At 46.1% G+C, this 24797-nt stretch overlaps 1 protein-coding gene across 2 annotated transcripts; it reads left to right on the top strand.

The window, feature by feature from the left end:
• Positions 1–4934: 4934 nt before the first annotated feature.
• On the top strand, positions 4935–24204 carry SPINT1 (serine peptidase inhibitor, Kunitz type 1). Of its 2 annotated transcripts, none has more exons than XM_027642428.1 (11): positions 4935–5063; positions 5247–5716; positions 13913–14064; positions 15503–15641; positions 16745–16915; positions 17590–17616; positions 18549–18674; positions 19583–19633; positions 20379–20549; positions 21238–21294; positions 22223–24204. In XM_027642428.1, exons 2-11 carry the CDS (start codon positions 5290–5292, stop codon positions 22417–22419), a joined length of 1518 nt encoding a protein of 505 aa, XP_027498229.1. In that variant the 5' UTR covers positions 4935–5063; positions 5247–5289; the 3' UTR covers positions 22420–24204. The 2 variants fall into 2 exon arrangements, with proteins under 2 accessions (XP_027498229.1, XP_027498228.1); XM_027642427.1 differs by having other exon boundaries at positions 4955–5063; positions 15506–15641.
• Positions 24205–24797: the final 593 nt, after the last annotated feature.

Below are 24797 nucleotides of genomic sequence, written 5' to 3'. Positions count from 1 at the left end.
TTCTCTTTCTCTCCGAGCTCATGGCTGTGGTGTGTACTTAATAATTCAGCAGAGCCCCAGCTCATCTTTCCAGAGAACCAGGTTGGCCCCTTTCCCTTGAGTCCCAGCCTAGGGAGGAATGTTTCCCTTCAGGACAGCAGAAGCCACTCTCCACCTGCTTTAGAAAATAATCACTTTCACTGTGGTTACAAACATGATAGTTAACACAAATTAAACCAGTGAAGCCAGTAGAGGTGACTGTATCAATACTACAGTGACACCACAAGGTAAAGAGGTTCTGCAATTTCCTGTGAGCAGGAAGAGGCACAGAAAAAAAAGTTGTGCAGATCAGAAAGTGTAGCCAGGACTGGAGATTTAAAAAATCCAGAGTCCCAAGTAAGCAATACCAGTACACCAAGCATCTTGATGTCCATCCTCCACTTCCCTTATTTTTTGGTGTCTCCATGGGACCATGGAAACCAAAAAGGCTGCACCATTGCCCCTGAGTTCTAACAAGGGAGAGCGTATCATCTCTCACCCTCAGCTTGTGGAGACTTCAGGAACACACAGGGATTTCCAGCTCAAACAGTCCTCACCTCTCATCTGAGAAGTACTACTACCTTCCCACCAATATCCGAAGAGGAGCCTATATATTCTTCAGTCAGATGTCAGTAATCAGACTTACTCCTTTCCACCGACAGTCTCATGTTTCAGAAGGCAATGAAAGGGCACTGAGAAGGAAGAATGACAAGTGACGGAGGAAAATATTTCCCAATTTAGTATTTGACTGATCAACCCAAAATTGCACCATTTGGCACTGCCTCAGGAAATAGACAGGTCTCAGCAATAACGAGGTCAGACAAGCTAGCCTGCCCACCTGCCCTGCCTCAGGTCTCCTTTACTGGAAGTCAAGTGAACCGTAAAGACTAATGGCTCAGCAGCAGCTGAGAAGGGTAAATGAGAAATAGTTTTACCTACTGCTTTGGAACACCACAGGAGGAGCAAACCCTAGACCCTCTCCTTATTCAGGAAAGTAATTATCCTTATCTGTGTCCATCCTCAGACATCCTGTGGTGAAATAAGTAAGCGTCTCCATTGAGGAAGAAGCCCTCCCTTCTCCTTGAATACTTAGGTGAAGCTGACAACGTGAATTAGATGCCAAATGGATTACTTGGGGAATCTGTAAAAACCTGCCCATATTGTTTTATTGCTCTCCCTCTTTCATTGCTTTGCTGTTTCTCTACAGAAAGAAGACCACAGCATTGATAGAATGATCAGTGTTTTCATGTGGCACAGAGGTTTCAGGAAGTCTTTGAAGGGTAAAGACAAGAAAAACACTGGCTGAATAGTTGAAGGGGATCTTCCTTGTTTTCCAGCCTGCTTTCAGCATTTCAGGCTTGCAGACAATGTACAGCTCTTGCACCAAGAAGTTTATGATGACCTGATCCCCTTGAGAGGATGCAGTTACATTTGCAGGGATTGTACTGCTCACACCTGCAGGGAAATCTCCATCTACAAACAGACGGGAGAGCAGACTTTTCCACTGGCAGCTGGGCTGAAGGTGTTGAAAGAAGGTTTCCAGCGATGCTGACATTGTGGAAAGTGACCATGGGGAACTTCATGGAAAATCCAATTCCACTCACAGGTGCTTTGAAGAACAGCTAAAGTTGCCTGTGAACTGTGAAGTTCAGTGGGAAATGTAAGTTTATTCTAGTTCCTGAAAATTGAAGGTTCTTTGCTTCACATTTCCATACCTATTTCCCTGTAAAAGCCTAGTATAGACAGGACAGATACTTTCTCCATGTAACCAGTCCAGACACTGTTTCCCCTTCTTCCTTTCCCAGTGCTCTCGCCCTTAAGGATTTACCTTGGTTAGTAACATTGAAATAAAAGCCAGTGCCACTCAGGACTGTAGACAAGAACTTCTCCACAGAAACCACATACCTTCATTGTACCTCCCTTCCCCAAAGCTACCCTTGATGCAATGGGAATGGCTCTCAGGAGGACTCAGCAGCCTGTCATCCTTTCTCTTGCTTTGTTCCACAGGACCAGTGATTAGTCATAGCCTAATGAGATCCCTTCCTGTCTCCTTCCTTTGCCACATCTTTGTGCTGTCACTTGCATCCGGGTCTCACCCCTAAACCACACCAGGATGTTTAACCTGAGGCAAATCCAACAAAACAAGCAAGCAAGCAGACCTGTCTCCCAAGCATTAATAATACATGGAGTGGCTCCCAGGTAAAACCCAGCAGAATGGATTAGTCTGTAGCAGCCGGTGGGACGAGCTTCTGTGAGGAAGTCATTGTGGGTGGTGATGCCAGGGAGATGGGTTGTACAATGCGGCAAAAGGGAACCTGAACCAATTCATCCTTATTTTTCTGCCTGTTGCTGGAAGGTGAGCATCCAGCTGCTAACAGGTGCTGGGATCTCAAGAGTGATCACATAGAAAGAAGGTAGGTGATACAGCAAGCTTCTTATAAGCCATCTGTGTCTAAGAGCTCTTTTAATCTTAGTCAAATATTAAACTATGGTGTGGCTTACCCCCCTGAGTCATCTCCTGCAAAGTTATTGCCAGACTGAGAGCAGACGCTTCAAAGACAGACAGAAGCTAACAATGACTCACTGTTTCAGGACCCCTTAAAAACACTCCCAAGTTATAAAATCACACACCCTACTTTCCCTTCACGCTAATATAAATAACACATCTCAGCCGAAGTCATGGGAATTTATTAATTTTGCAGATGAGGGCTGTAACGGGGTTTCTATGTGAGAAGAGCAAAAATTGAGTTAACGAGTTGGGAGAAAAGCTGCTTCAACAGAGAGTAGAAGTCCTAGTAGAAATCCTTGACCTCAGGACTAATCTCAATGAAAATCTCAATTACTGAATCCTTCCAGAAGCAACTGGGCATATTTAGAAACTATGCTACTGTTACTAAATATATTGAATAAAACCAAATATAAAGTAATTATAAAGACATTTACAGTGAGCAGCAGAAAATTTTGCAGCAGAACAAAATTCTGCTGAGAGCAAAAGCTATTAAAACTCTAAAGGCTAGGCTAGATCCTCTTATGAAGTGCCTCATCCTTTCATAAATGTTCAAAAAAAAGGCAGGGAGATGGAAGGACACACACACACACACACTCTTGAGATGCCAGTCAAGGAATTCTCCCAGCTCTGAGCTTGTAGGAGTTATATTATGTGGCACAAGCAGAAGAGATGTCATGTCCTTCACAGTTGCAGGAAACCTTTGACAGATTTTGTAACACAACACTACTACTGAGGTAGGTTAGGTAATTGCCAATAAGACAAAAATACCAAACCAGACTGTTTAGGGCCAGGTCTGCCAGTGTGGATATCCAAACATGGATGTGGATATCTGCCAGTGTGGATATCCACCAGTGTGGATGTCCATGGCTGGTTTGCCATAGGGCCAACTAAACACTTGGTCTAGTGCTGGGGAACTGCACTGAGACTCACCTGGCTCCACATGGGAGGCTTTGAATATTTATCAAGGAAAAATCTCCTCCAGATTAAATAAAAGAGAGAGCCCCCAGTAGAAAGCCTCAGGCAGTTCAGAATATAAGAAGGAGACAACCTTGTTGTTGTTTTTATTTCTCCTGCCCGTATTTGGAAGATGTTCAGGACAGCAAGGTCAACTCCCTCTTTACTCCTCGCACAGTCTGTAGGCAGGTCCAAAAGACCTGGTATAGAGATGGGGTCTGAGTACGGAATGAGAGGCATCCATGCTTCTTCTGACAAAGATTCTTAAAGCCAACTAGGAAAACAAACATCTCTGCTTTCTAGATGTGCATGTTTCCTACTATACACTTTCACAGATTAGGCTTTGCTGATATTTTTTTTTAATATACTACCATAGCCAAATCAAAGCAATTTCCTTTTCCAAACAGAAGTCAGTACTATACACAAATGTCAGTGTCAGGCCACAGAAGGTATTTTCTTAAAGCTTTTCTCATAGAAAGTCACGAGAGGTACTGAAAAATAATGTTACCACAATATTATGTTCCCATGGTGTTTATGACAGCCAGGAGGTGGTAAACATGTCTCTAAGGACTCTCAACAAATTCTATGAAGATACATGAAACTGGATCAGAGGTACAGAAAGAAGCGGCAAGAACTGAAATGGTGGACACCAGAATGATCCCCAAAGCCAACTGTTGTTTGATACATAGCTGCTGCTCGCCATCTCTTTCAAAGACATACCATGAAATGCCATCTCACATTTGTTGTTGTTTTAAGTGATGAAATATTTCATTACAAATAATGTCCAAGCAAATTACCAGCACTCCCTGCTTTCCTAAAGACAATGACAGAGGGATAAGAACAGTTTGCCTGGGGACTTTAGGACTGTTTACAGACAGAGGGGGCAGATGACACAGGTGTATCTGTTGAACAGAGGAATTTGATCTTGGACTTGCAAGCAGAAGCAGAAAAGGAAAATATACATGGACAGGCAGCCTTTGTGTTCCTGTGACCCCAAACATCACTGTCCTGCAAGACAACGGCACTATAAATGGACTATGGGTGATCTATATGAGATTGAGGAGAACAGTGAAATGCTGGACGTCAGTGGGGTGCAATTACTAAGTTTTCACTGCTGCGGTGGCAGGCAGCCTCCAAATACGATCCCAAGTGCTTTCGCTCAAACATCAGAGCACAAGGGCAACTGCCAGAGGACACAGACCGCCTGCTCCCCGGCTTTCAGTTCCTTTGAAGCATCCTTAGCATGGGGATGCAGACGCACCCAGCTGATGAGATGCTCATCTGGAGTGGGTGCCCTTGCCCCTGCGGGAGCTAATGAACCGCACTGGGCTCTCCTCCAACAGGCGAGAAGATGGTATCAGCTTGTCTCTCCTCCCCTTCCTCTTACGCAATTCATCACGCAGGGGAGTGACTTGATTTTTTTTTTTTTTTTTTTTCCTCTCAGGGAGTTGGTTTTCACTTCCTGCGCTCGCCGTGCCTTTGTCTCCGCTGGACGCAACGGGAGGCACACCTGGGGGGTGAAGGCGCAACGGGACGAGGGGGACACCCCCTCTCAGGATCAGTTTCACCGGAGACCGCCCAGGTGGGGGGCTGACAGCAAATGCCTGGGGATGAGTTGCAGGGTCGGGGGACACGCTGGCTACCCCAGGGACGAGCCGGAATCCAGAGCGCGGCCTCAGCCATGCTCGGCTCCCCTCTCGCCCCGGGGTGACATACACTTGAACGCCGTCCCTCTTATCTTCATCTGTCTTCTCCCTTCCTTTAGGAAAGGATTAAGGTCTCAAGACAGTGGGAATCGGTGCGCCAAGATGGCCAGAGGGAGACCGGGTCCATGGTTTGTATCGTGGATGTGCTTCGTGCTGGCGCTGGATTTCGGCGAAGGGCAGGAAAGACCCTTCGGTGAAATGTGCCTGGAGGACTTTACGGCAGGACTGCCAGATTGGGTGTTGGATACAGATGCCTCTGTCCAGAATGGAGCCACCTTCTTATCGTCCCCCATGGTCCATCGGAGCAGGGACTGCATGAGAGCCTGCTGTAAGGACCCCGCTTGTAACCTGGCTCTCGTGGAGCAAGGCTCGAGCACGGAGGAAGACCATATCCGGGGCTGCTTTCTCCTCAACTGCCTCTATGAGCAGGCTTTCGTCTGCAGATTTGCCAGGAAGATCGGCTTTCTCAACTTCTTGAAGAAGGACGTGTATGATTCCTACCAGGCAATGCAGAATCACGGATCCAGTGGTAAGGTGCCCATAAGGGATTCCTGCAAAGCAGGTCTGGAAGAGCATTAATGGTCACTGGTGCCAGCTCCTCCAGCCATCATTTGTGCAGCAGTGCTGCCAAACAGCCGGGATAAAGTGATGCTAAAGATGGTGTTTCTGTATGTTTCTCTGCCACAAATGTTTTCCCCAACCTTGATACTCATTTAAAATCCGTGCCTCAGTTTACCTATTAGTAAACGGAGAGGGAATCATTCTTTAACCTATTTGAAACGGGTGGAGTGTGATTACCAGACGCAGTCTGAGGTTTTACTACTTGGCAATGTAGAAAAAGGTATTGTTTTTCTTCTACCTCCCAGTTGGCCTTTGGGGTTGGAAAGTGAAATCCTCTGAAAATCTACACATCACCGGGTTTTAAAGGGCTGCATTAATCTCTTAATTGCTCAGGGGCTAGAGGCAGGACGCAATCCACTTACCTTTAACAGCACTCTGGGTGGTGAGGTGTCTCAGTATGCTCTGCTTGTTGGGGCTGGTGTCTGCTGCTGGGGGAGAGATAGGAGCAGCTGGGGGAGGTTGGTTAAAATTTCCCCTTTGGAGGTGGGTTTCTCTTCCCCAGTTCCTGTTTCCCTGGTCTGAAAGATTGCACCAGGACTCAGAGAACCAGGTGGAAAACAAACTAATTGGAAGCTGGCCACTTGCCACGCACTCTACTGTCCCCAAAGAATTGCAGTGTGTTCAGAAACACTGAAAACACATCAGTCCTCCTTTTGCCTCCTTCCATGTTTTGGCTGAAGCCTAATGAGGCCAAGATGTTTCTAAGCCTGGCTGGGTCTTTGGCAACCATAACCAGTTTATTATTTGTTGAAGCCTGGGCAGGGCTATTACGGGATATCTGTACTGGTAATCCTTCTCACACCCCCTCCCAGCCCACCTGAGGGAAGGAAAGGATCTGTGAAGATGACAAGGGGAGCATCCAGGTGGGCGCAAGGGCTTGGGCTCGATGATCTGAGCTGAATAGGTCTTTGATCTTCTGCTGGGATGTAACAGCCTGTGAGCCTTCTGGGTGCTGGATGTGGAAAATGGCACCAAACCCATACTGTCCACTTCATCCATCCTGAGTAGCAGTGTGGGGGTTTCAGAGCAGGGCATGACTTCTCCGGAGCAGCCCTTAGGTGTTTCTGGTTTGAACAGCAATGTGGAGGAAGTGGCCCTCCTGTCCTCTGTCCCTACTAGTGGCTTCCCACTGGATTTTAGGACCTTGTGGAAAAAGGTGTCTCACTGTTGCAGTAGTTCTCCTGCACCTCCATCTCAGGCTCAAAATCCTTTTTGGGAGCTGCAGTTAGGGAGGAACTGAAGGCCGCATCACCAGGACTGGAGGTGGCATGCTAGCAACTGTCTGAACTCCTATATACTTCATTGTAGGAGGAAAGGGGAATGCATCATCTCCAGAACATCCTGATTTCACAAGATTAGATTAAAATACAACGTACTGTTGAGCAATTCAGTCTCTTCATCTCTGTGGACCAGTGCGCATACCAGGAGACTGCAAACTCCCCCTCCTTTGGCTGGTCCCAGGGCTTGGCATTGCATGGGTGCGAGTCTTTAGAGTGTCACTGGGTCACTGACCTCCCTGTGCGACCAGCAGTGATGTGTTTGCCAACCTACAGCACCAAGCTGCAGCATCCCAGCCACCAATAGGCAAGTGCTGCCTTGCAAACCCTAACGCTCCTTTCACAGATGCTGGGACGGCTGTGGTGGAGCAGGTAGACCCAGGAGGACTTATCAGTGAGAAGTGAAAAACATGCCAGAAATGCAGTTCGGGTTACTCTGCCTGCCGAGGCGGGCATGCCCCTCCTTGCTCACGTGGGGCTTGCGCCATGATACCGCTGCAGGTGTAGGAAGGGCTCAGTCTCTTCTACACCCCTGTTTGACTCTTGGCGGGTACCAGGCAGGTCTCCAGCTGTAGCGACAGACACTGGGCAATGTCTGTGTACTTGGATCAGTTGCAGTGTTCACGCTGTGCTTTGATAGGAAACACATTTCCTTTCTCTCCTGAAAATTTTAGGCATTGTCTTTGACTGATGCTTAATCATGTTGAATGATATCAGAGGGTGGCAGGGAAAGAGATGAAGGGAGTTATTTTACTGGAGAAATAGAAAATAATAACAAGGGTTAAATCATCTGGGCCCTCCTCCCCACAGCAGTTGATGAGACACTTAAGAATGCAGATCTCTGTTTTTGTTCAGATACAAACCAAAAAAAACCCCAAACAAAGCTGCAAGCCCCTCCAGCTGTGATGCTGGGATTGGGTCCATGCAGAAGGAATGGGCCTGTCTGGGCAGGAAGGTGGATGCCTAGCTGTCACTGAGGGGGAAAGGGGAAGAGCACAACAGGGCAGGTACAGGAGGCAGGATGAAGGAGGCTTCAGGCACTGAGTGTATCCACCTGGCAGCATAAGGAAGCTCTACAGCATTTTTGCTTCTGACCTTTTGAGAATGCCTGAAGAGGTAAGGTGAAACAAGAGTTAAGGAAGCTGTTTTTGGCATGTGAGGTTTTCCTCCCAGATGTTTACAGGTGAAAAATCTTGGTCTAGGCTTTGAACTGGAGACAAAATTGTGTGATTTTCTTGCTGTTGTGCTGTATCAGTGTGAAGTTTCATGGCTGCTTGGGAGCCCAGGTTACTGTCAGCCTCCTGAGACTGGTTCTAAGTGTCTGCAGTTTATTTGCTGCTTTATTATTCATTCCTTTCCTGTATGTGCTGCTTGTCAGGTGTCCTAGGAGCCTTTGCCTGTGGCAATCTTCAGACATCGTCTGCAATAATGAGGATTAAAAGCATGTTTTTTCTTGTGAATAGTGAATATCCATTTAGTGATCCCACTGGGTGGCATTAAACAAAAAAGTCACATCTTGCAAGACCCACACTACTACTACAGAGAGCAGACTCATTGAATTAAGAGATTTATATACATTCTGGAGGAGACTAGGTAACACTTGAAAGAGAGCGTACAGTTGGGGGGCTGCTGAATGGGCAAGTTTAGTCTTGGAGTGTTTCTGAAACCTGATGGAAGTAGCTGAAAGCTGGGAGAGTGCTATGGGAAAATTAATGTATATACTTGCACTGTTCTTGCTCAAGCATCCACAGCAAGACTGTTGGCAACTGAACACAGGGATGGGGTACCCATGCTCTAACCCACCGTGGCCGTTCTTATGCTGTTATGACTTTAGAAAAACCTGTGGGTACAGGCAATAATAAATACAGCTGAAATCTGGTTTCTGCACATCATCTGAGTGTATTTTCAGTATTTTGGAGAAGAAGAGCTTCTGAGTTCTCTATAAGCTGGTGACCACAGCTTGGCACTCTCTTGCCTCTTCTAGCTAACGTACAGCCTGAAGTCTCTGATGTTATTGTTAAAAGGCACGATCTTAAATGATTCCCTGGCTGAACTTTGGTGCGAGTTTTCTGCCTGGCTCATTTGGGAGGGGCAGGCTCGCCATGCACTTTATTGGTAATAATGGAGGCCAGTGTTTAAGTGACTAGTCCCAGCTTATTCTAGTCTAGGCAAACCAGCTTTGGATGTGAAACTGGAAAATAACCGCCTTGAACCTTTGTCCATTTTTTGAGCTGAACCTTTTGCGGTGGTTGTGAAATGCTCAGTAACACTCTCCTCCTCTTGAATTCAGGGCTTGTGAGTGGGAGATGGGAAGTGCTGGGGAACCACAGGCTTCAGGATGTGTCTACTTCTGCCTCACTGTGGAGAGAGATTTTCAAGCTAAAACTTTGGTAATGCATTCAAAAAAAGAGAGCTCCCCAAGTCTGAAGCTCATCCCTCCTCAAGTGTTTGGTCCCAAACTGCTTTCCATTCTGTGGGCACAGTGCAACTAAAATGAGCAGTGATGGGATTCCAGCTTGGCTGAGACAGGTCTACCCTTGGATGATCCCTAGCCCTGAGCCAGCTGCTCATCCTTCAGCTCTCAGCTCAGACCAGGAGAGGGAGAGTTGCACATTTGGTACCCACACCACAGATTCAGAGGATAACGTGTACTGGAAGGGCCCTGGAAGACCGTATGGTCCAGCTGCCTGCTCAGAGTGGGTGATGTGCAGCTTCCCCTCCACTTGCTCTGAAACAGTGTTTGTCCTGCAGCATTTACTGAAGTGGCTACATCATGTCTTGTCACTGGAGCTCCAGTCTAAAGAGACAGAGGAACAAACTGATCTTTACTAAAATGGCACAAAGACTTGTGCTAAAGCAAATATGACTGGTTTCCCACAGCCTGAGGAAGAATGGAGGGGACCTGGTGGTACCAGCAATTTACATTATTCTGAAAATATAATCTGTTCAGTCGTACTGTGTTATTTTATAGAGGTTAAGTTGACCTGCCTTTACAAACCATTACAGAAACATCTGGGAACTAATGCTGAGAGCTGCTTGGCTCTGCATGAGTTGTTGGAAAACTGTATGGCTTTGTCATAACTGTTTTTGCTGCCCAGCCAGGATGAAGCCCTAGAAAAAGAGCCTATATTTCTCTTTCTCCAGGCACTATGTTGCATTGCCTTGTTCCTTCTCTCTATGTCCATCCTCAGGCAAATAACACTGTGGCAGGGGTGTCATCCCTCATTTTGCTTATTGAAGTGGAGAGTTTTCTAGTGTCGATGGGCAAGAAAGCTGTTTGCTTTTGAATGACTTCCCTGAAAGCAATGCAAGAGCAGAGCTTTAGCATTTGTGGGAAGAGCCACACTGCTGCCCACCTGCTTTTGCAGCAGGCAGGTTCAGCTGGCTTCTGTCACTTGAAATCTCCAAGGCTGTGTGTCTTTGAATGCTGGAATTTAGGTGGCCTCATTTCTGCTCCTGTCTCTGCTCTTGGCCTGATCAGTGGCTTTTGTCTCCAGTGAGGTCTTTCCCTTCTCAGTGCCTCAGTGTTCCCAGTGCAAGCCACACTTGTCTCGTTTGCAAACTGCTTCTGCAAAGGCAATCAGCATGGGGCTGGAGGAGCCCCTCAGTCACCATGAGAAAGCTTTCTAGCTCTTTCTAGTGACAACCTCAAATTATTCTCAGGTATTTTTAAGCATTGCTTTGTAGTCTCAGCTACTCAAGGGTGTATCTGCATGAGCCCTGGAATGGAGGAAATCTGGTTTTCTGTGGATTTGTATATTGAGGGCAAGAGCTAATATCCCACCTCCAAAAGAGAAACCCCAAACTGGAAGCTTCACAAGTGCTTTCTGCCATGGGATTTCACTGGTGCCTGCAGGTTTGGATAGCAAGGTCCCTAGTGGGGTCTCTCCCCCCACCTAGATGCTTACTTTTGCAGCCCTTGTAGGAATTTATTATCTCTTAAATTCCTGTTCCCCATTCAACATTGGTTCAAGTTCACTCACTAGAGGTGAAGCCAGACAAACCACTGACTCCATAAGCCTTTAAACTAGATGAAATTTTTAAAAAAGCAAAAATCAGAGACTGAGGCATGAATACACTGCGAGTAATAAAAAAACTTTTTAAGCATTTTAGATTTCCCCTTCTGATGCATTCTGTAAATGGAAGCAGAAGTTGTCACTTAATGATGTGACTCCAGCAGCACATGCTTCACAGTAAGGAGCACACTGCGGAACAGCATCATAAAGCTTTAACCTCCCCATTAATTACAGAGTTTTACAGCAGAAACTTTCCATAGTCAAAAAAGCATTACAGCAAAGGTAACTTTCATTTTACCAACAGACTTTCAGAGCAAAACAAACTGAATGGAGAATCTCCCTTCCACAAGCAGTTTGTTGATACTCGCTCTGGCTCAGTAAGCACTTGTTTATGAAGCTGAGGTGGACAACAGCCATTTGCTGTGGAACGCTTCATATAGTCAGTGTGGCAGAAATACTCCAGTCAATGAGCTTTGAGATGTCCTAAGGAGAAAAAGGATAGAATTGAAAAAGAAGTCCTTAATTTCAAGTGAGCGTTCCTCCTTGTCAGTCACCACAGATAAGGAAATACTCTTGACTATTTTTCTGGAGGTGAGGAGAGTCAGGAAATTTGGCTAATCAGTGATGGAATCTGGAGAAATTGCTGACCATTGATCAGAACTGAACTTTTACTTCACTGTGCTATTTACAACGCAAAGTAACCGCTTGGCCTGCAATTTTTTGTTTAAAGTGTATGTGCTTAAGAATGTAAGTTAAAAATATGATTTGGAGTCATGAGTTAATAATCAGCCTCTGTGTTGTTGAAAAGTGGCCTTGTGCAATTGCACCCACCTACTGGGCTCACCCTGGCAGGAGAGTGGGAGGGAGTAGGCTGCCTTTCTCCTAGCAGGCTCCTGGCATCATTTGCCTGGCAGGAATGGCAGGAATGTCTCCCCTTTCCGGAGCTTGCAGTGCTGTGTACTGCAAGGTGTTTGTGGGGCTGTTTGGTTTGGAAGGTGTCGCCAGCTCCAGTCATCGCTTTTGCTTATGAATGTTCTCATGAAGGCAAAATTCCAGTGATCTGTCCTACTGGCCCTGCTCAAAACCAAGAGGTGCCAGGCACTCTTGTCCCTGCTCTATGTCTTTCAGTAGTCTTTGTGCTTGACTGAGACAGGACCCATCACTCTGGCACACAGCCCTGAGGAAGGAGTGGTAGGGAGCTGCAGCTCACCCAAAGGTGAGAGGATACCAGGGTGGGCATCTCTGCTTGTGTCATCTTCCTGACCTCTTTCAGTCCAGCTTGGTCTCCTCTGCTTGTTTCGGTGGATGGATCAAGCTCAACAATATGAGCTTGATTCCATATTGTTCCCACCCAATATTTACATGAAAAGGGAAAAGATAAAACCAGACTGCAGGGCTGCAGCTAGGAGCAGGCTGCATGGGGAGCCCCAGGGGACTGGCACTCAGGGGACTGGCACACAAGTGCCCTCTTTCTGCAGCCAGACAGGCTGAGCGCAATGCTTGGATGTGTAAACAGGTTTGCTTCCCCTGAGATTTTTTGTTGGCAGCAAGACCAGAATAGAATGAGTATGTCTTCATTTGGAAAAAGATAGCAGAAGATTCTGGGTGAGTTTGTGGTAACTGCTCTGGAATACTTCTTGCAAAGCCCTCTATCCTACTGCATTTAGTGACAAAAGAATTAAGTACCTTGTTTTGAATGTCAGGTTTATTCATCTATGTGCTTTATATTAAATGTCCCTTCAGTAAACTCCAGTAAAAGCCAGCAGCTGGGATCTGAATCTAAATACACTCAAACAGGAAATTAGGAACAAGTCTGCAACAGTGAAAATAATCAGCTAAGGGAGTAATTTTCTGAGGCGTTTGAACACTATTTCCCTTCTCAATCACAGTTGATATAACAGTGTAATGGCAGAGTGATTTATATCTAGCTTATAAATGATGGTGAGTACCTTTACAAAAGACTCAGGTTGAGTCTTGGACATTGAGACTTGGACTTGGTACGGGCGCTACCAGGTGGAGTTTTATGGGCTGAGCTATGTACTAAGCCTGTGATCAGAGACATTCAGGCCAAAAGGAGTTATGAGTCAAGCTCAATGGTGTTATTGTATAGGCTGTTCTTGCTGGCACAGGCAGGGATCAATTTTCATCTCTTGCACTTACAGTCTGGAAAAATGTTTAATAGGTTGTGGTGGTTGCTGGTAAGCTAGTCCATAAGATGGTACAAAAATAACAGCCCCATGAATGGCATTTTTATGCTGTTTTAAAGGCATGCATATCAGAGAGTGAGTTGGAAGATGAGCTGATATTTCCCATCCAAGTCCCACAGTGTGTAGCTCTGGCTAAATACACTAATGTGGTCCTTAGGGATGGTAGTAGGAATGATGAGAGTCAGTTCCACATTCTTCAGCACCCGCATCAGGCCATCTCCCTAAGTGAAGGGTGGGAATTGCTCTGTGCTGTTTTGCGAGGATGTGGTTCAACAGTCAGAAGCACAATGGCTGTACCCACAAGGTGACCCTCTTATGGTGGTTCCTGTGAACAGAAGTGGCCAGGGAGCCAACTGACTCAAAGACACTGCCAGCGTGGGTTTTGGAGTTACTAAATTAGTGAGTGCAGTATTAACGGTACTGATTGCCTGTTGCTTACTCAGGCTGCAAGGAGTACAGATTTATAAAAGTGTTTTCCTTTCAGCAGTAGAAGTCTGTATTGATTTAGCCTGGAAGAATCCCCCTCCCTTGTCTTCCTGTAATGGAGACAAGGACTGAACCCTTCAACCTCTTACCCATTCCTTGTTCTACATTTCTTCTGCAGATGACCGTCCTCCAATAGCCCGCGCTGTCAAGGACATGAGGGTACAGCCAGGGGAACCAGTGATCCTGAGAGGCACAGAGAGCACGGATGACCGAGGGATAGTCAGCTATGAATGGAAACAGATCCTTGGCAACCCTTCAGTGGAGATGAAGGTAGGGAGCTGCTGGAAGTAAGCAGTTTGCTCAGTGTCACCTGTGGTCTGCACTAGGTTGGGTGGTCACAGCCCTGACTTAGAAGTTACCTTGTCCTTCCCTCTTCAAGCCAGTCCACCAATGAGCCTGTTCCCAAAAGCTATCATAGAATCATAGAATAGATTGGGTTGGAAAAGACCTCCAAGATCATCAAGTCCAACCCCTATGCTAGTGCTATGGAGCACTCCTTGTGGTTGCCCCTACACTCTTGCACACTACTTGGAAGTGGCATTTCTTGGCCTATCAGGTCTCAGGCTCCCTGCACAGAATGCTGTCTCAAACCTCCCTGAGCAACACCTGGTCTGCCTGGGTGGGAGCAGCTGAGAGGCAGCAGCTTCGTTGCAAGAGCTGCCTCTGGTCCCAAGATCCTGTTGTTCAGTGAGGGGCCTGCAGTTAGTTTTGCTCTGTCCACTGTGATGCATCTCCTCCTCTGTTTCTGAATAATCCAGTCTCAGACTCTGCTTCTCTTCTCCTGGGGCTTTTCCTGGACTTGGTCTCTCTCTTTAGAGCATAGGTTCTTCCTCCTATTTTATCTGAGCTGGAGCAAAAGTCATGTCTCCTGTCCAGATCCAAGATCTCTGGGGTGTGAACACTGCCTATTTGATAGATGTGAGAAGTTAATTGTGGCTTTAGAAGAGCTAATTATTTCTGTTAAACTTCTGCAAAATGCTTTGGAAAGCCTTGAAGCTCACATGGAGTTCTTGTGGCACCTTTTGGAAGAATTAGCAAATGAGTACATCAGGCCCACAGCTGATTTTGAACATCAACAATGACAAGCTCTAGAGTACTAAGGGATCTGTGGAAATCAGTAAGAGCTCCTTTTCTTTTCCCTTTGCCCTAACCCAACCAAAGCATTGTCGGGGAGAGGGGAAAGAGTCCCCTAATACTACATTAAAATAGTGTATGACGAGACTGTGTTCCTTTGAAATGTAACCAAAAACAGAGATAGTGTGGAAATGAAGGTGCAATTTTCTAGGTAAATATAGGGGAAAAGTTTGTGTCAATAATATTGTAGCTTTATATTCTGACAAAATAATTAAATACTCCTACCTTATTCCCTATATACTGATAGGTTTTATGTTTTAAAAAGGAAAATAAAAACTACAGGTATTTCAGTCCTCTCCAAAGAGTTTTTTTTTCCCCTTGTGCTTTCACAATGACCGAAAATATAAAATATTACGCTGCAGTACTTGTCCTCTCTGCTATTTCAGCTGAGTACCAGCCCATGATTTTGAGGGGATCGTGTAGCACTGAGACATTTTTCATGCCAGACATCTGCTTGAAGGTTTCCATCCAAGCTCCTTTCTCCTTAATGCAGGAACATGGGCCTTGCATGGCTTCACTCACTCCTTCATTAGAAGTACTTTCTCGTGCATAAGCCTTTCTTTTGCATTCTCAGAAGCACGAAGAAGACCAGGTAGAAATCTCCAACCTGCAGGTGGGGACTTACGTCTTCCAGCTTACTGTCACGGACACTGCACAACAGCAAGACTTCACCAACATCACCATCATGGTCCTGAACTCTGAACAGACGGAAGGTGAGCCTGAGCCCACAGAGGTCTAGCTGGAGTCCTTAAGCCTGGGTGCTGCTCTGGCATTACTGGTGCTCTTCTCAGAGGGGTGGATGGAAGAAGAGCACAACTAAGAGGCTGGACTTGAATGCCAGCTTTTTCCAGTAAAACCCTGGACCAGTAGTGAAAGGTCTCCACATTCATAGTGGTCTGTTTTAGGGTTTTCACATACTCCTGCAGCAGAAGTGGTCTGCAATAACCCCACCCGCTCTGCCTGTCATTGTCCTCTGCTGGGTGACACCAGAGGGTCTGAAGCCTGGGTGCAACTGAGGGGGTAAAACAGGAGAACCTGAAAGGTCTTGTTGACTCTGTGATTTTGCTGTGAAATCCCTTGGGTCACAGGGTAGGTAGAGCCATTTGCAAGACATTCAGAGTGTCCCTGGCTTTATTTCTGTTTTTTCCTTTAATGTCCTTGTTTAATGAAAAAAATGTTCGGCACTACAAGTGCATTAGGAGCAAGGAGTTTGTGGACAAATGGTTGACTAGTAGCTAAGCAGGGGATTTCTCCTCTTACCAGAGGTACCATAAAAGTATAAGAACAGCCACGTCAAGTGACACTAATGGTCTGACCGAACTCCAGTACACTGCATTCAACAGTGTCCAGCAGTTGATACTTTGGAAAGAGTACAAGAACATGAGATGCGATCAGTATATCCCTACTATGCTTGACTAATCCCCAAGGATTTTGCAACTGGAATATTTTTTTAAGCAGAAGATGGTGTCTTTTTGTTTAATAACCATGGATTAATCCCTATTTGACTTCATATGATATTTGCAGAGCAGCAACATCCCGAAACAAGGAGTTTCACAGCTTAACCATGTGCTTTGTGGAGAAGCAGCTCCTTTTGTTTTATGGATATGGCACCTTCTGGTTTGGTTCTGTGACCCTGCCTTTCATATTAAAAAATGCATTCCGTGATTCCCTACTCGACTTCTCCATGCTGCTCAAGATTTTACAAATCTTTTAGACAAGTCCTTTGGAAGACTTCCTTTGCCTTCACGTATACAAAGGAGAAAGTCTTCCAAAGGACTTGTCTAACCAGAGCCTTTTATGTTAACTTTCTTGACAGAGCATTGTTTGACCCCTAAGAAGGTGGGTTGGTGTCGGGGATCTTTTCCACGCTGGTTTTACAACCCAAGCCTTCAGCAGTGTGAGGAGTTCATTTTTGGTGGCTGCAAGCCCAACAAGAATAACTACTTACGGGAAGAGGAGTGTACACTCGCCTGCAAGAATGTTAGAGGTGAGTCTTCTCTGAAAATCCAGTCCCCTCTTTCTCTTAGGATTGGGATGACCCTGTGGACAGGTATTGCAGCTTCTTGGCTGATGGCTAGTTAGAGCCCAGTAAGCTGAGGAGACTGGGCTAATTATGGATGGGCAGTCCTTTTCTTATGCTGCCAACATATCTGACCCAGCTCCTGAAGCACTGCTCCACTGGACAGTGTCCCTGGTATGCCTCTGCCTGCAAAAGCCCTCACCAAACCTTTGTGTCATCTGAAACCTAAATTCAGAGGGCAGCATTGTGCTGTGGGGGGCCAGAAGTGCTTCACTCCCCAAATGAAATTAATCTCCCTCCTTAGTACCCTCTTGACCAAGTTCTGGGAACCATGTAGTGCTGCCTCAGATAAACAGGCCCTTTGCAGTGAATAGCTTAGGGAGGCGGCAAAAACCTTGGAAAAGAAAGATTGTTTGGAAATGGTCTAGCTAGTGGTGGGAAGTTCTCTGCTCTTCCAGGCCTGCCAATCTGGGGTCCCTGGGTGGGGAGCATCTGTATTTCACCTTCCTAACCCATCCAGGGCTTCCTTCCAGAAAATATACACTCCTTAGAGGACATATGAAGGCAATATAATGCTGATATTGAGCTGACAAAATGACGTAGTGGTAAATTTATTTTATTTTTTCCCCTTGTCTCTTCAGGTTCTGTTGGTGGGCGACAACAGCCAGGTGAGTCTCCTGTATCATGGTGTAATCCTGCTGTGAGCTTGGGCTCAGTGTCTCATGTCCATTCCTGTGGCTTTTGATTAGGACTCAGTCAGTGTGGAAAGTGAGGCACGGGAGACTAGTTTCTTTAGTAAGCCTTTTACTTTCATGTCATAGGATAATTCAGGTTGGAATTACCTATGGAGGTCATCTGGTCCAGCCCACTACTCAAAATCTACCAGCTTTGAGTCACATTATGTTGCTCAGGACTGTAGTCATCCAGTTGAAGGAGATTTTACACTTTCTCTGGTCAAACTGTGCCAGTGTTTGACCCTCATTAAAATGTTTTACCATTACACTGAATTTCTTTTCTTGTTGTAACTCCTATCTGTTGCTGCTCATCCTATTACTGCACCTCCAAAATGAGTCTGTCCTCTCCATAATCTCTGTGTTCTCCATAACCTCATGCTAGGTCTTGTGCATCAGGCCCTTGCTGAGTCTGTACTGCATTCACTCTATTATGCCAATGTCTTTTGTGCACTGGGGAGCTCAGAACTGGGTACAGTACTCAGCACTTGGGAATACCTCTGGAGCAAAGGAGTTTCAGGCTCTTGCAGTCCAGTGTGTAGGTTTTGGTTTGGCTTTCCTTATTTAATCCCCCATGCTTGGACAATGTCTCCATATTCTTCCTGAGTAGCTCCTTCTTGCTTCCACTCTCTGTGTACTTCTTTCCTGAGATGAAGCATGGCTGTTCCCAGAGCAATGTTTCATTTATAATCAGGAATTTTTATTTTTTTTTTTTGAGTCTAGGGTGGCACTGAGAAGAGACCTTTACCAATCTGCCTTGTTTCTTGTTTGCCAACCCTCTCAGCAGCTTTTAAGTTCTTCATAAAGCAGCTGTGTGGCAGGGAGAAACAATCAGTTTTAATGAGCTATCTGAACTGTTTCTGACGCAGTATGCAATGGGAACTGTCAAGCCCCCTTCTTCAGATGCAAGGATGGCTGCTGCATTGATGCCTATCTGGAGTGTGATGAAACTCTTGACTGTGCTGATGGATCGGATGAGATGTACTGTGAACAATGTAAGTACTTTGTAATATCTGCCCAGGGATGACTGCAATGTAAGTTAAAGGTGCTAAATCAATGCTTTTTGGTGTCTTCTGTTTTTATCTCCTGATACTGCATTATCTCTGCAGGATTATATTTGCAGATTCTGCCATCTCCTGTATCTCTGCTGACTGCAAAAGATGACCTTCCTTCTGTGATGTTTCCTGCCTCTTAAATACTCTTTGACTGTCTTCTTTGCACCTGTCTGTAAGACTTCAGAGCCTGTCCTTCCCTCCCCTTCCACTATTTTTCTCACTGAGTGATCTTACCTTCTCTCATAGAGTTGAGAAGTGGGAAAGGAAACCATGATTTCTCCCGGTCTGTCCAGTGACACAGTCCCCTTAACGTCCTCATGTTATGCTAATGTAAATGCATAGTGGTGAGATGCCTAAGTGCCTAAGTCCACACTCTCTCCTCACTCCCTCCATCCTTCCTCCCCTCTTGTGACAGAATTGCCATAATCTCTTCCCTATATATGAGTGTTTTGCTGCCTTTTTAGGCTGCAAGCCTAAAATTCATCTCTTATGCCCTTCTTATATTCTACGTTAGTGATCTTTTGTACTTCTTAGAACCTGGAGTGGTAGCAGTTTTCCCATACTTCTCAATGGAAAACAAAAGCAAGAACAGCCTTCATTTTCCTTAGTTATGTCTCTGTATTTGTGGAATGGAAATTCGGAATAGTTTCTCTTTATTGCATTTTATTTTTCCCATGTTGCTCTCATAGCTTTGAGATATTTAAGAATATCAAATGATATCTCCCTTTCCCTGGCTTGTGATAGCAAAGGAATGTGCAGGAAAGACCCATCTGCCCATGTCTACATGGATGGAGGCATTTCTTTTCAAATGCTGAAAGAAGTTTTAACATGCAATGTTTCCTTCACAGATGCTCGTGAGTTCAATAGACTGCAGAAAATCAATGTCACACATAAGCAAGGTATGTACAGTCCAGAGCACATAGGCTGAACCTCTAGCAGCTTTTGGTTTTTTCTTCGGTCTGTTGCTTCATGGAAAAACGGCTTGCCTGTATAAATCCAAAACCAGATGTAGCATCTGGGTAGTCTTTGTATTAAAAATGAGCAAGGTCCTGTTCCCTGGCCTTGAGGACAGCTGTTGAGAGCAGGCTTTCACTGTCCTCCTTAAACTTTTTCCACCCAAGCAGGTCTCATGCATGTTACCTGCTGGGCACAGTACATGGACTCTACAAAACCCTGCAGCAGCTTTTTGGAAGTAGTGCAAACTAAAGCAGTGTGATGGATACAACAATGCCTGTGTTCAATCCCATACCTTTGCCTTGTTTGTACTAGTGTAGACAGTGGACCTATCACTGGGCTAAAAGAGTATATTCCAAGTCAACTGAAATAGAGCTTGCTTCTAGAGGAGACCTGAGCCAATCTGTGGTTTCTATGTGTCCAGGCTCTTCGTGTTCCCTTCTACCTCCCAAGGAGGACAGGTCATTTCCGTGGGGGATTGAATTGTGTAACTACATGCTCTAATGTTCCTTTTTCCTCCTTGCTAGTTGGGTTTATGGGCAGATGGCCACTCGTCTTGACAACGCCAATTTGAGCAGCTGGCAACTGGGCAGTGGGGACCTGAAAGCCGCTGTTCTGGCTATAGTTTGCCATAGTGCTTGTGCTCTTTTGTTGAAAGCGTGCTAAAACACCTCTCCCTTGCTTTACCAGGTCACTGTGTGGATTTGCCTGATACTGGACAGTGCAGCGAAAGCATCCCCCGCTGGTACTATAACCCATTCTCGGAGAAATGTGACCCCTTCACCTACGGAGGCTGTGGTGGCAACAACAACAACTTCAAAGAAGAGGAAGAGTGCATGAAATCGTGTTCAGGCATCACAAGTAAGCATATATAGCGAGGGCTAGAGTTTTACTGATCAAACTGTGAAAATCCTTCAGATTAAGTTCTGTGGTCCCAAAGAAGTGGTGCCTTGGGAGCTTTCAGTCAAAGCAGCTCTGCTCTCAAACCCTGGCCATGACCCACAGTGACCAGTGGCTTATAGGGAATGGTGTATCTACAGTATCTTTCTGCAATGCTTTCCAGCTCTGAGAAATTACAGGTTGCATTTTGGGTACTGATGTTGAAAAAGAGACAAAAGAGGATAACAAAACTAACCAGAGACATGGTATAGGTGGTCTACAGAGAATCTAACCTTCTAGCTTGGCTCCAGATCTCAAGTGAGAGGGGAGAAATTATGAAAATCCTCAGTGACATATACTAGGCTGAAGTTTTAAATAAACAAGGGAAAGGTTTACACTGTAGAGCTTTGTGTATGTTGCTGTGGAGGCTAACAGGAGGAATTCTGCCAAACTGTATCTGTTAGAGGCAAACTGTTGCTGATTTTCTGATTTTCTGCCACCCTCAGCTACACTGTGCCTCATAGCCTGCCCTCAGAGCTCAGTACCATGGTTGTCAAGAAGGGATGCTGTATGCATTCAGTCACTTCAGAGCGCTGGAAATATAGTCATCAGAAACCTGTCTTATCCCTTGTTGCCAACCTTTTTTTCCCCCTCTGTGTTCCCAATTCAGAAGCAGATGTCATTGGCCGAAGATGGGAATCATTTGAGTCCCAAACTGCTATCTTAAGTGAGTAACAGTTTTTCCTACAGATTTTGCTTGTTGCTTTTCCCTGTCCTGAAAAGTGCAACAGTGTCACCTGTGCCTGTGACTCAGTAGCTCATATAGAGGGTCCTGATTTTCTTTCCATCAACATGCATGAATGCTCCACTGTTCAACATCAAAAAATGGCAAGTAAAATTCTTCCTAAGGGCTAAGTTCACATAAGGGCTACTAACTTCTGCAAGAAAGAAGGCTCAAGCAGATATGGCAATAATGTTGGGTGCTAGAATGTGGGGAAATGTGGCAACCCTGTACACCCTCTCTACAACACTAAAAAAGTCCACAGCTATTAAAATACAAGTTCTTTAAAGAATAGCACATGAAGGTTGGTGTCCTTTTACTGCAGAGCTGTAGGCCTTTTTCTTCATGTTTGACTGTCTCCACTGATAATGCAGGAGTTTGTTTGGCTGGAGAAGAACAGGTGCTCACACCGGTGCTACAAGCGCTTTCCCAAACATTCAGCCTATCCACCATAGCTCACTTCCTCACCATTGTCCTAACCGGGAGGTGCCTTCTGTGACCACCCTTTGGTGGCCTGTTGAGGTATGACACAAGGCCAGCATTGCAGAACGACTTGTTATTTCTATGGGTGTCAAATGGCCAAGTCTGCTGAAGTCTGGGAACAGCCTTTAGAGGGCGTGGTGCATCTGGGAAACACTGGGAACCATCATTTGGGAGAGACAGGCTGGCTGAACCTTGGTCATACCTTTATGCCATGTAGTTGCCATCTTTCTCCTTTCCTAGTTGTTCAGTGACCACCCTGCTGTCATGCCAGCTGTTGCCTAACTCTTCTCTTAGCCAGCACAATTTCAGCAGCGGTTTTTGTGCTTGCTTCCTCCTGACCACTCCTGCCGCATCAGAACATCCCTCCTAACGTGATCATGTATCCCTGCAGGTGTCTTTGAGGTAGTGATTGCTGTACTCCTTGGGATCTGCATCATGGTGGTCCTGGTGATCATTGGCTACTTCTTCTTGAAGAAAAAGAAGAAGAACAGCCATCGCCGTCAGCCTACAACTGCTACCAACTCAACCCTCTCCACCACAGAGGACACTGAGCGTCTGTTTTACAGCAGTGCCACCAAACCAGTCTGACCTACAGCCTGTCTCTCTCCAGCTCAACACTGGGGCACTCCCCAGAACTTCTGGAGTTCTGTTTTTATGCATGGGCCTGTGCCTGAAGGACTTTTTCTCTGTGAAGATATTTGTAGCATCAGGCCGAGATCTAGCCATGATTTGGCAGTACTAGTATTTGTGATTGTCTTGGCTAAATGGCTGCTCTGGAAAGTGAGGATCTGGGAGCATTCTGATGCTCTCTGATATCCATCCCTTCCTAACCTCAAACAATCCAGTGAAACTCTGAATTACATCTTTCTTCCTGCTTAAACCTGGAGCACTATTCTGCTCAACTTCCTGAAGGACCCTGGGACTGGATCTGTGTAGCATTTATGTTGGTGAATGGTGCAAGCTCACCAGAGCCAGCAATCTGTTTGCAGTGCCATTTTCTTCCAACCAACCTTGTACTTTCCTCCCTTTCTCCCAGTCCTCTGCAAGATGGCCCTGCCTCACAGCAGTCTTCTTGGCCATGGCGATTCTCTTGAGGTCTGTGGGAGTCACATAACCGTCCAGACCTGCATAGTTCTGTGACACTGTGCAGCGGTTCCTGTTTTCAAGATGGATGGAAACAGAAATACCTGCTTTAATCACTAGGCTTTGCTTTTTAACAGAAAAGCACACCTAGACTTTTTTCTACCTGGCTGTTGTGTTTCAGCCTCCTGTGTATACATGTCCACTATTTTCTCTGTGAGTTGCCCTGGTTGCTTTTCCAGTGTTCAGTCTGAACCCAGACACATTGAGAAAATACCTGTTTATTCTCACATGAAAGGAAAGTAAATGTCCCTACTTTTCCTGCTGATGATGAGGGGAGGGTGGAAGGACCCAGCTGCCTCGCAGTTAAAACTTTGCCTCAGCTCTGATTTTACTGTGTGTTTCTCCCAGCACAAAGCCTGACCTGAGTCCCTGGCACCTCCCAGAGCACAGGAGTGGACTAGGTACCACCAGCTAATCTCAACAGGCTTCCTGCTGGCTTGTCCCTCCCTGTGCAAGGTAAGCCTGACCCTGGGAAGTCCAGAGCTCATCCCTGGCCCCAGGGCAGCATACCAAATCCCCACTTTGGCAAGGTATTTTGTTCCCCCATAGTCCCTTTGCAACGAGATACTTCCTAGTTCTGTACTGCGCCATCTCTGTGGTCCAAGGCTTGCACCTCAGTAAGCTGAGGACTTCTGTTGGGGCAGAAGTAGCTATTTGTGAAGTGCCTGATGTGCTTTGTTGGATATGGGGTCAGCACCAATCCCCAAACTTCCAGTGCCTGCTGCTCTTGAAAAACTGCTGTGAAGAGAGAGGAAACTGGTGCATATGTTTGCATATGTGCGTGTGTGTGCGCGCGCGTGTGTGTGTGTGTGTGTGAAAGAAGCATAAATCTATGACAGACTTCAGTTTCAGTGCTTGGACTGGTTCAGGGCCGAGGGCAGAGTGGCTCTGGAAGGCTCTGGTGAAGCCATGCCCAGCTAAAGACGTGACTCAGGTGCAGTGCCAGGAGAGCTGCCTCCTTGGGCTGATGCCTGGGCTGGAAGTAAAGAAACCAATGTCCAGAGCCTGCTGGCAATCTGACTGCATGCCTCTTCCTGTGATGGGCATCTGCCTGAGTGTCCCTGGGGCTGGTCAGATTCCTCCATGGCTTTTCATGATCTGTCTCATACCATTTCTTCCATCTTTTTGTTTTTCCCACAGCCTATCATGGCCTATGCAATAAACCTAGTGTCTTGATTTATTTTTTTTGTGTGTATTCACTCTGATAATAAAAAGGAATTGTTTGTTTTATCTGGCTTGGGAGTGGTGTCTGAGGAGCAATGACCTGCAGAGGGGGAAGGTACTGTTCCCATGCCTGCTTATCTCCCACCCTTTCATCTGCCCTGACTGCAGTATCTCAGGGAGAGCTGCAGGAGTGGCGGTCCCATGGCTAGGGGAGGGCTGGGAGTGCGGGATGCAACATATGTGGATATCTGGAGAGGCAACTACTGCATGAGGTGTGCTGGGAGCGAGATCATTACCCACTAAGTCACCCAGAGAGCAAGGCAGGGTGTAACCTGAAACTGGGTTCCAGCTGGTCAGACTGGTTTGGGCTTTGGGTCTGAAACCAAAAGCAGACACTATTTTTCAAACAGGAGTTGCTCTAGCTGTGTCTCCAGGCACTGCAGTGTAAAGTCAGCTAAATCTAACTGGCTAATCGGCAGTGGGTATGTACGGGAACCAGGCAGACCTGCCCTATATCACTGACTGACCTGGCAGCACTGGCTGAGCCTCCAATCACAGCAGGAGTGCTTTCTCCCTGCACCCTGCTCTGGGCTGTGGACTTTGCTCTGTCATGACCACCCACGCTACACAGGTCTCCTGTCCAGCCGTCTCCACCTACT

This window comes from Corapipo altera, unplaced genomic scaffold (genome assembly GCF_003945725.1).
Source record: "Corapipo altera isolate COAL_440 unplaced genomic scaffold, ASM394572v1 23b, whole genome shotgun sequence".
Taxonomy (NCBI): Eukaryota; Metazoa; Chordata; class Aves; order Passeriformes; family Pipridae; genus Corapipo; species Corapipo altera.
This window is presented reverse-complemented; position numbering and strand designations above follow the sequence as displayed.

Bases quoted from the DNA above. Each gene is read 5' to 3' on its own strand.
- SPINT1 (XM_027642428.1), top strand. From the start codon at position 5,290: ATGGCCAGAGGGAGACCGGGTCCATGGTTTGTATCGTGGATGTGCTTC. The intron at 5,717-13,912 runs GTAAGGTGCCCA...TTTCTTCTGCAG, and splicing joins GCAGAATCACGGATCCAGTG to ATGACCGTCCTCCAATAGCC. The intron at 14,065-15,502 runs GTAGGGAGCTGC...TTGCATTCTCAG, and splicing joins ACCCTTCAGTGGAGATGAAG to AAGCACGAAGAAGACCAGGT.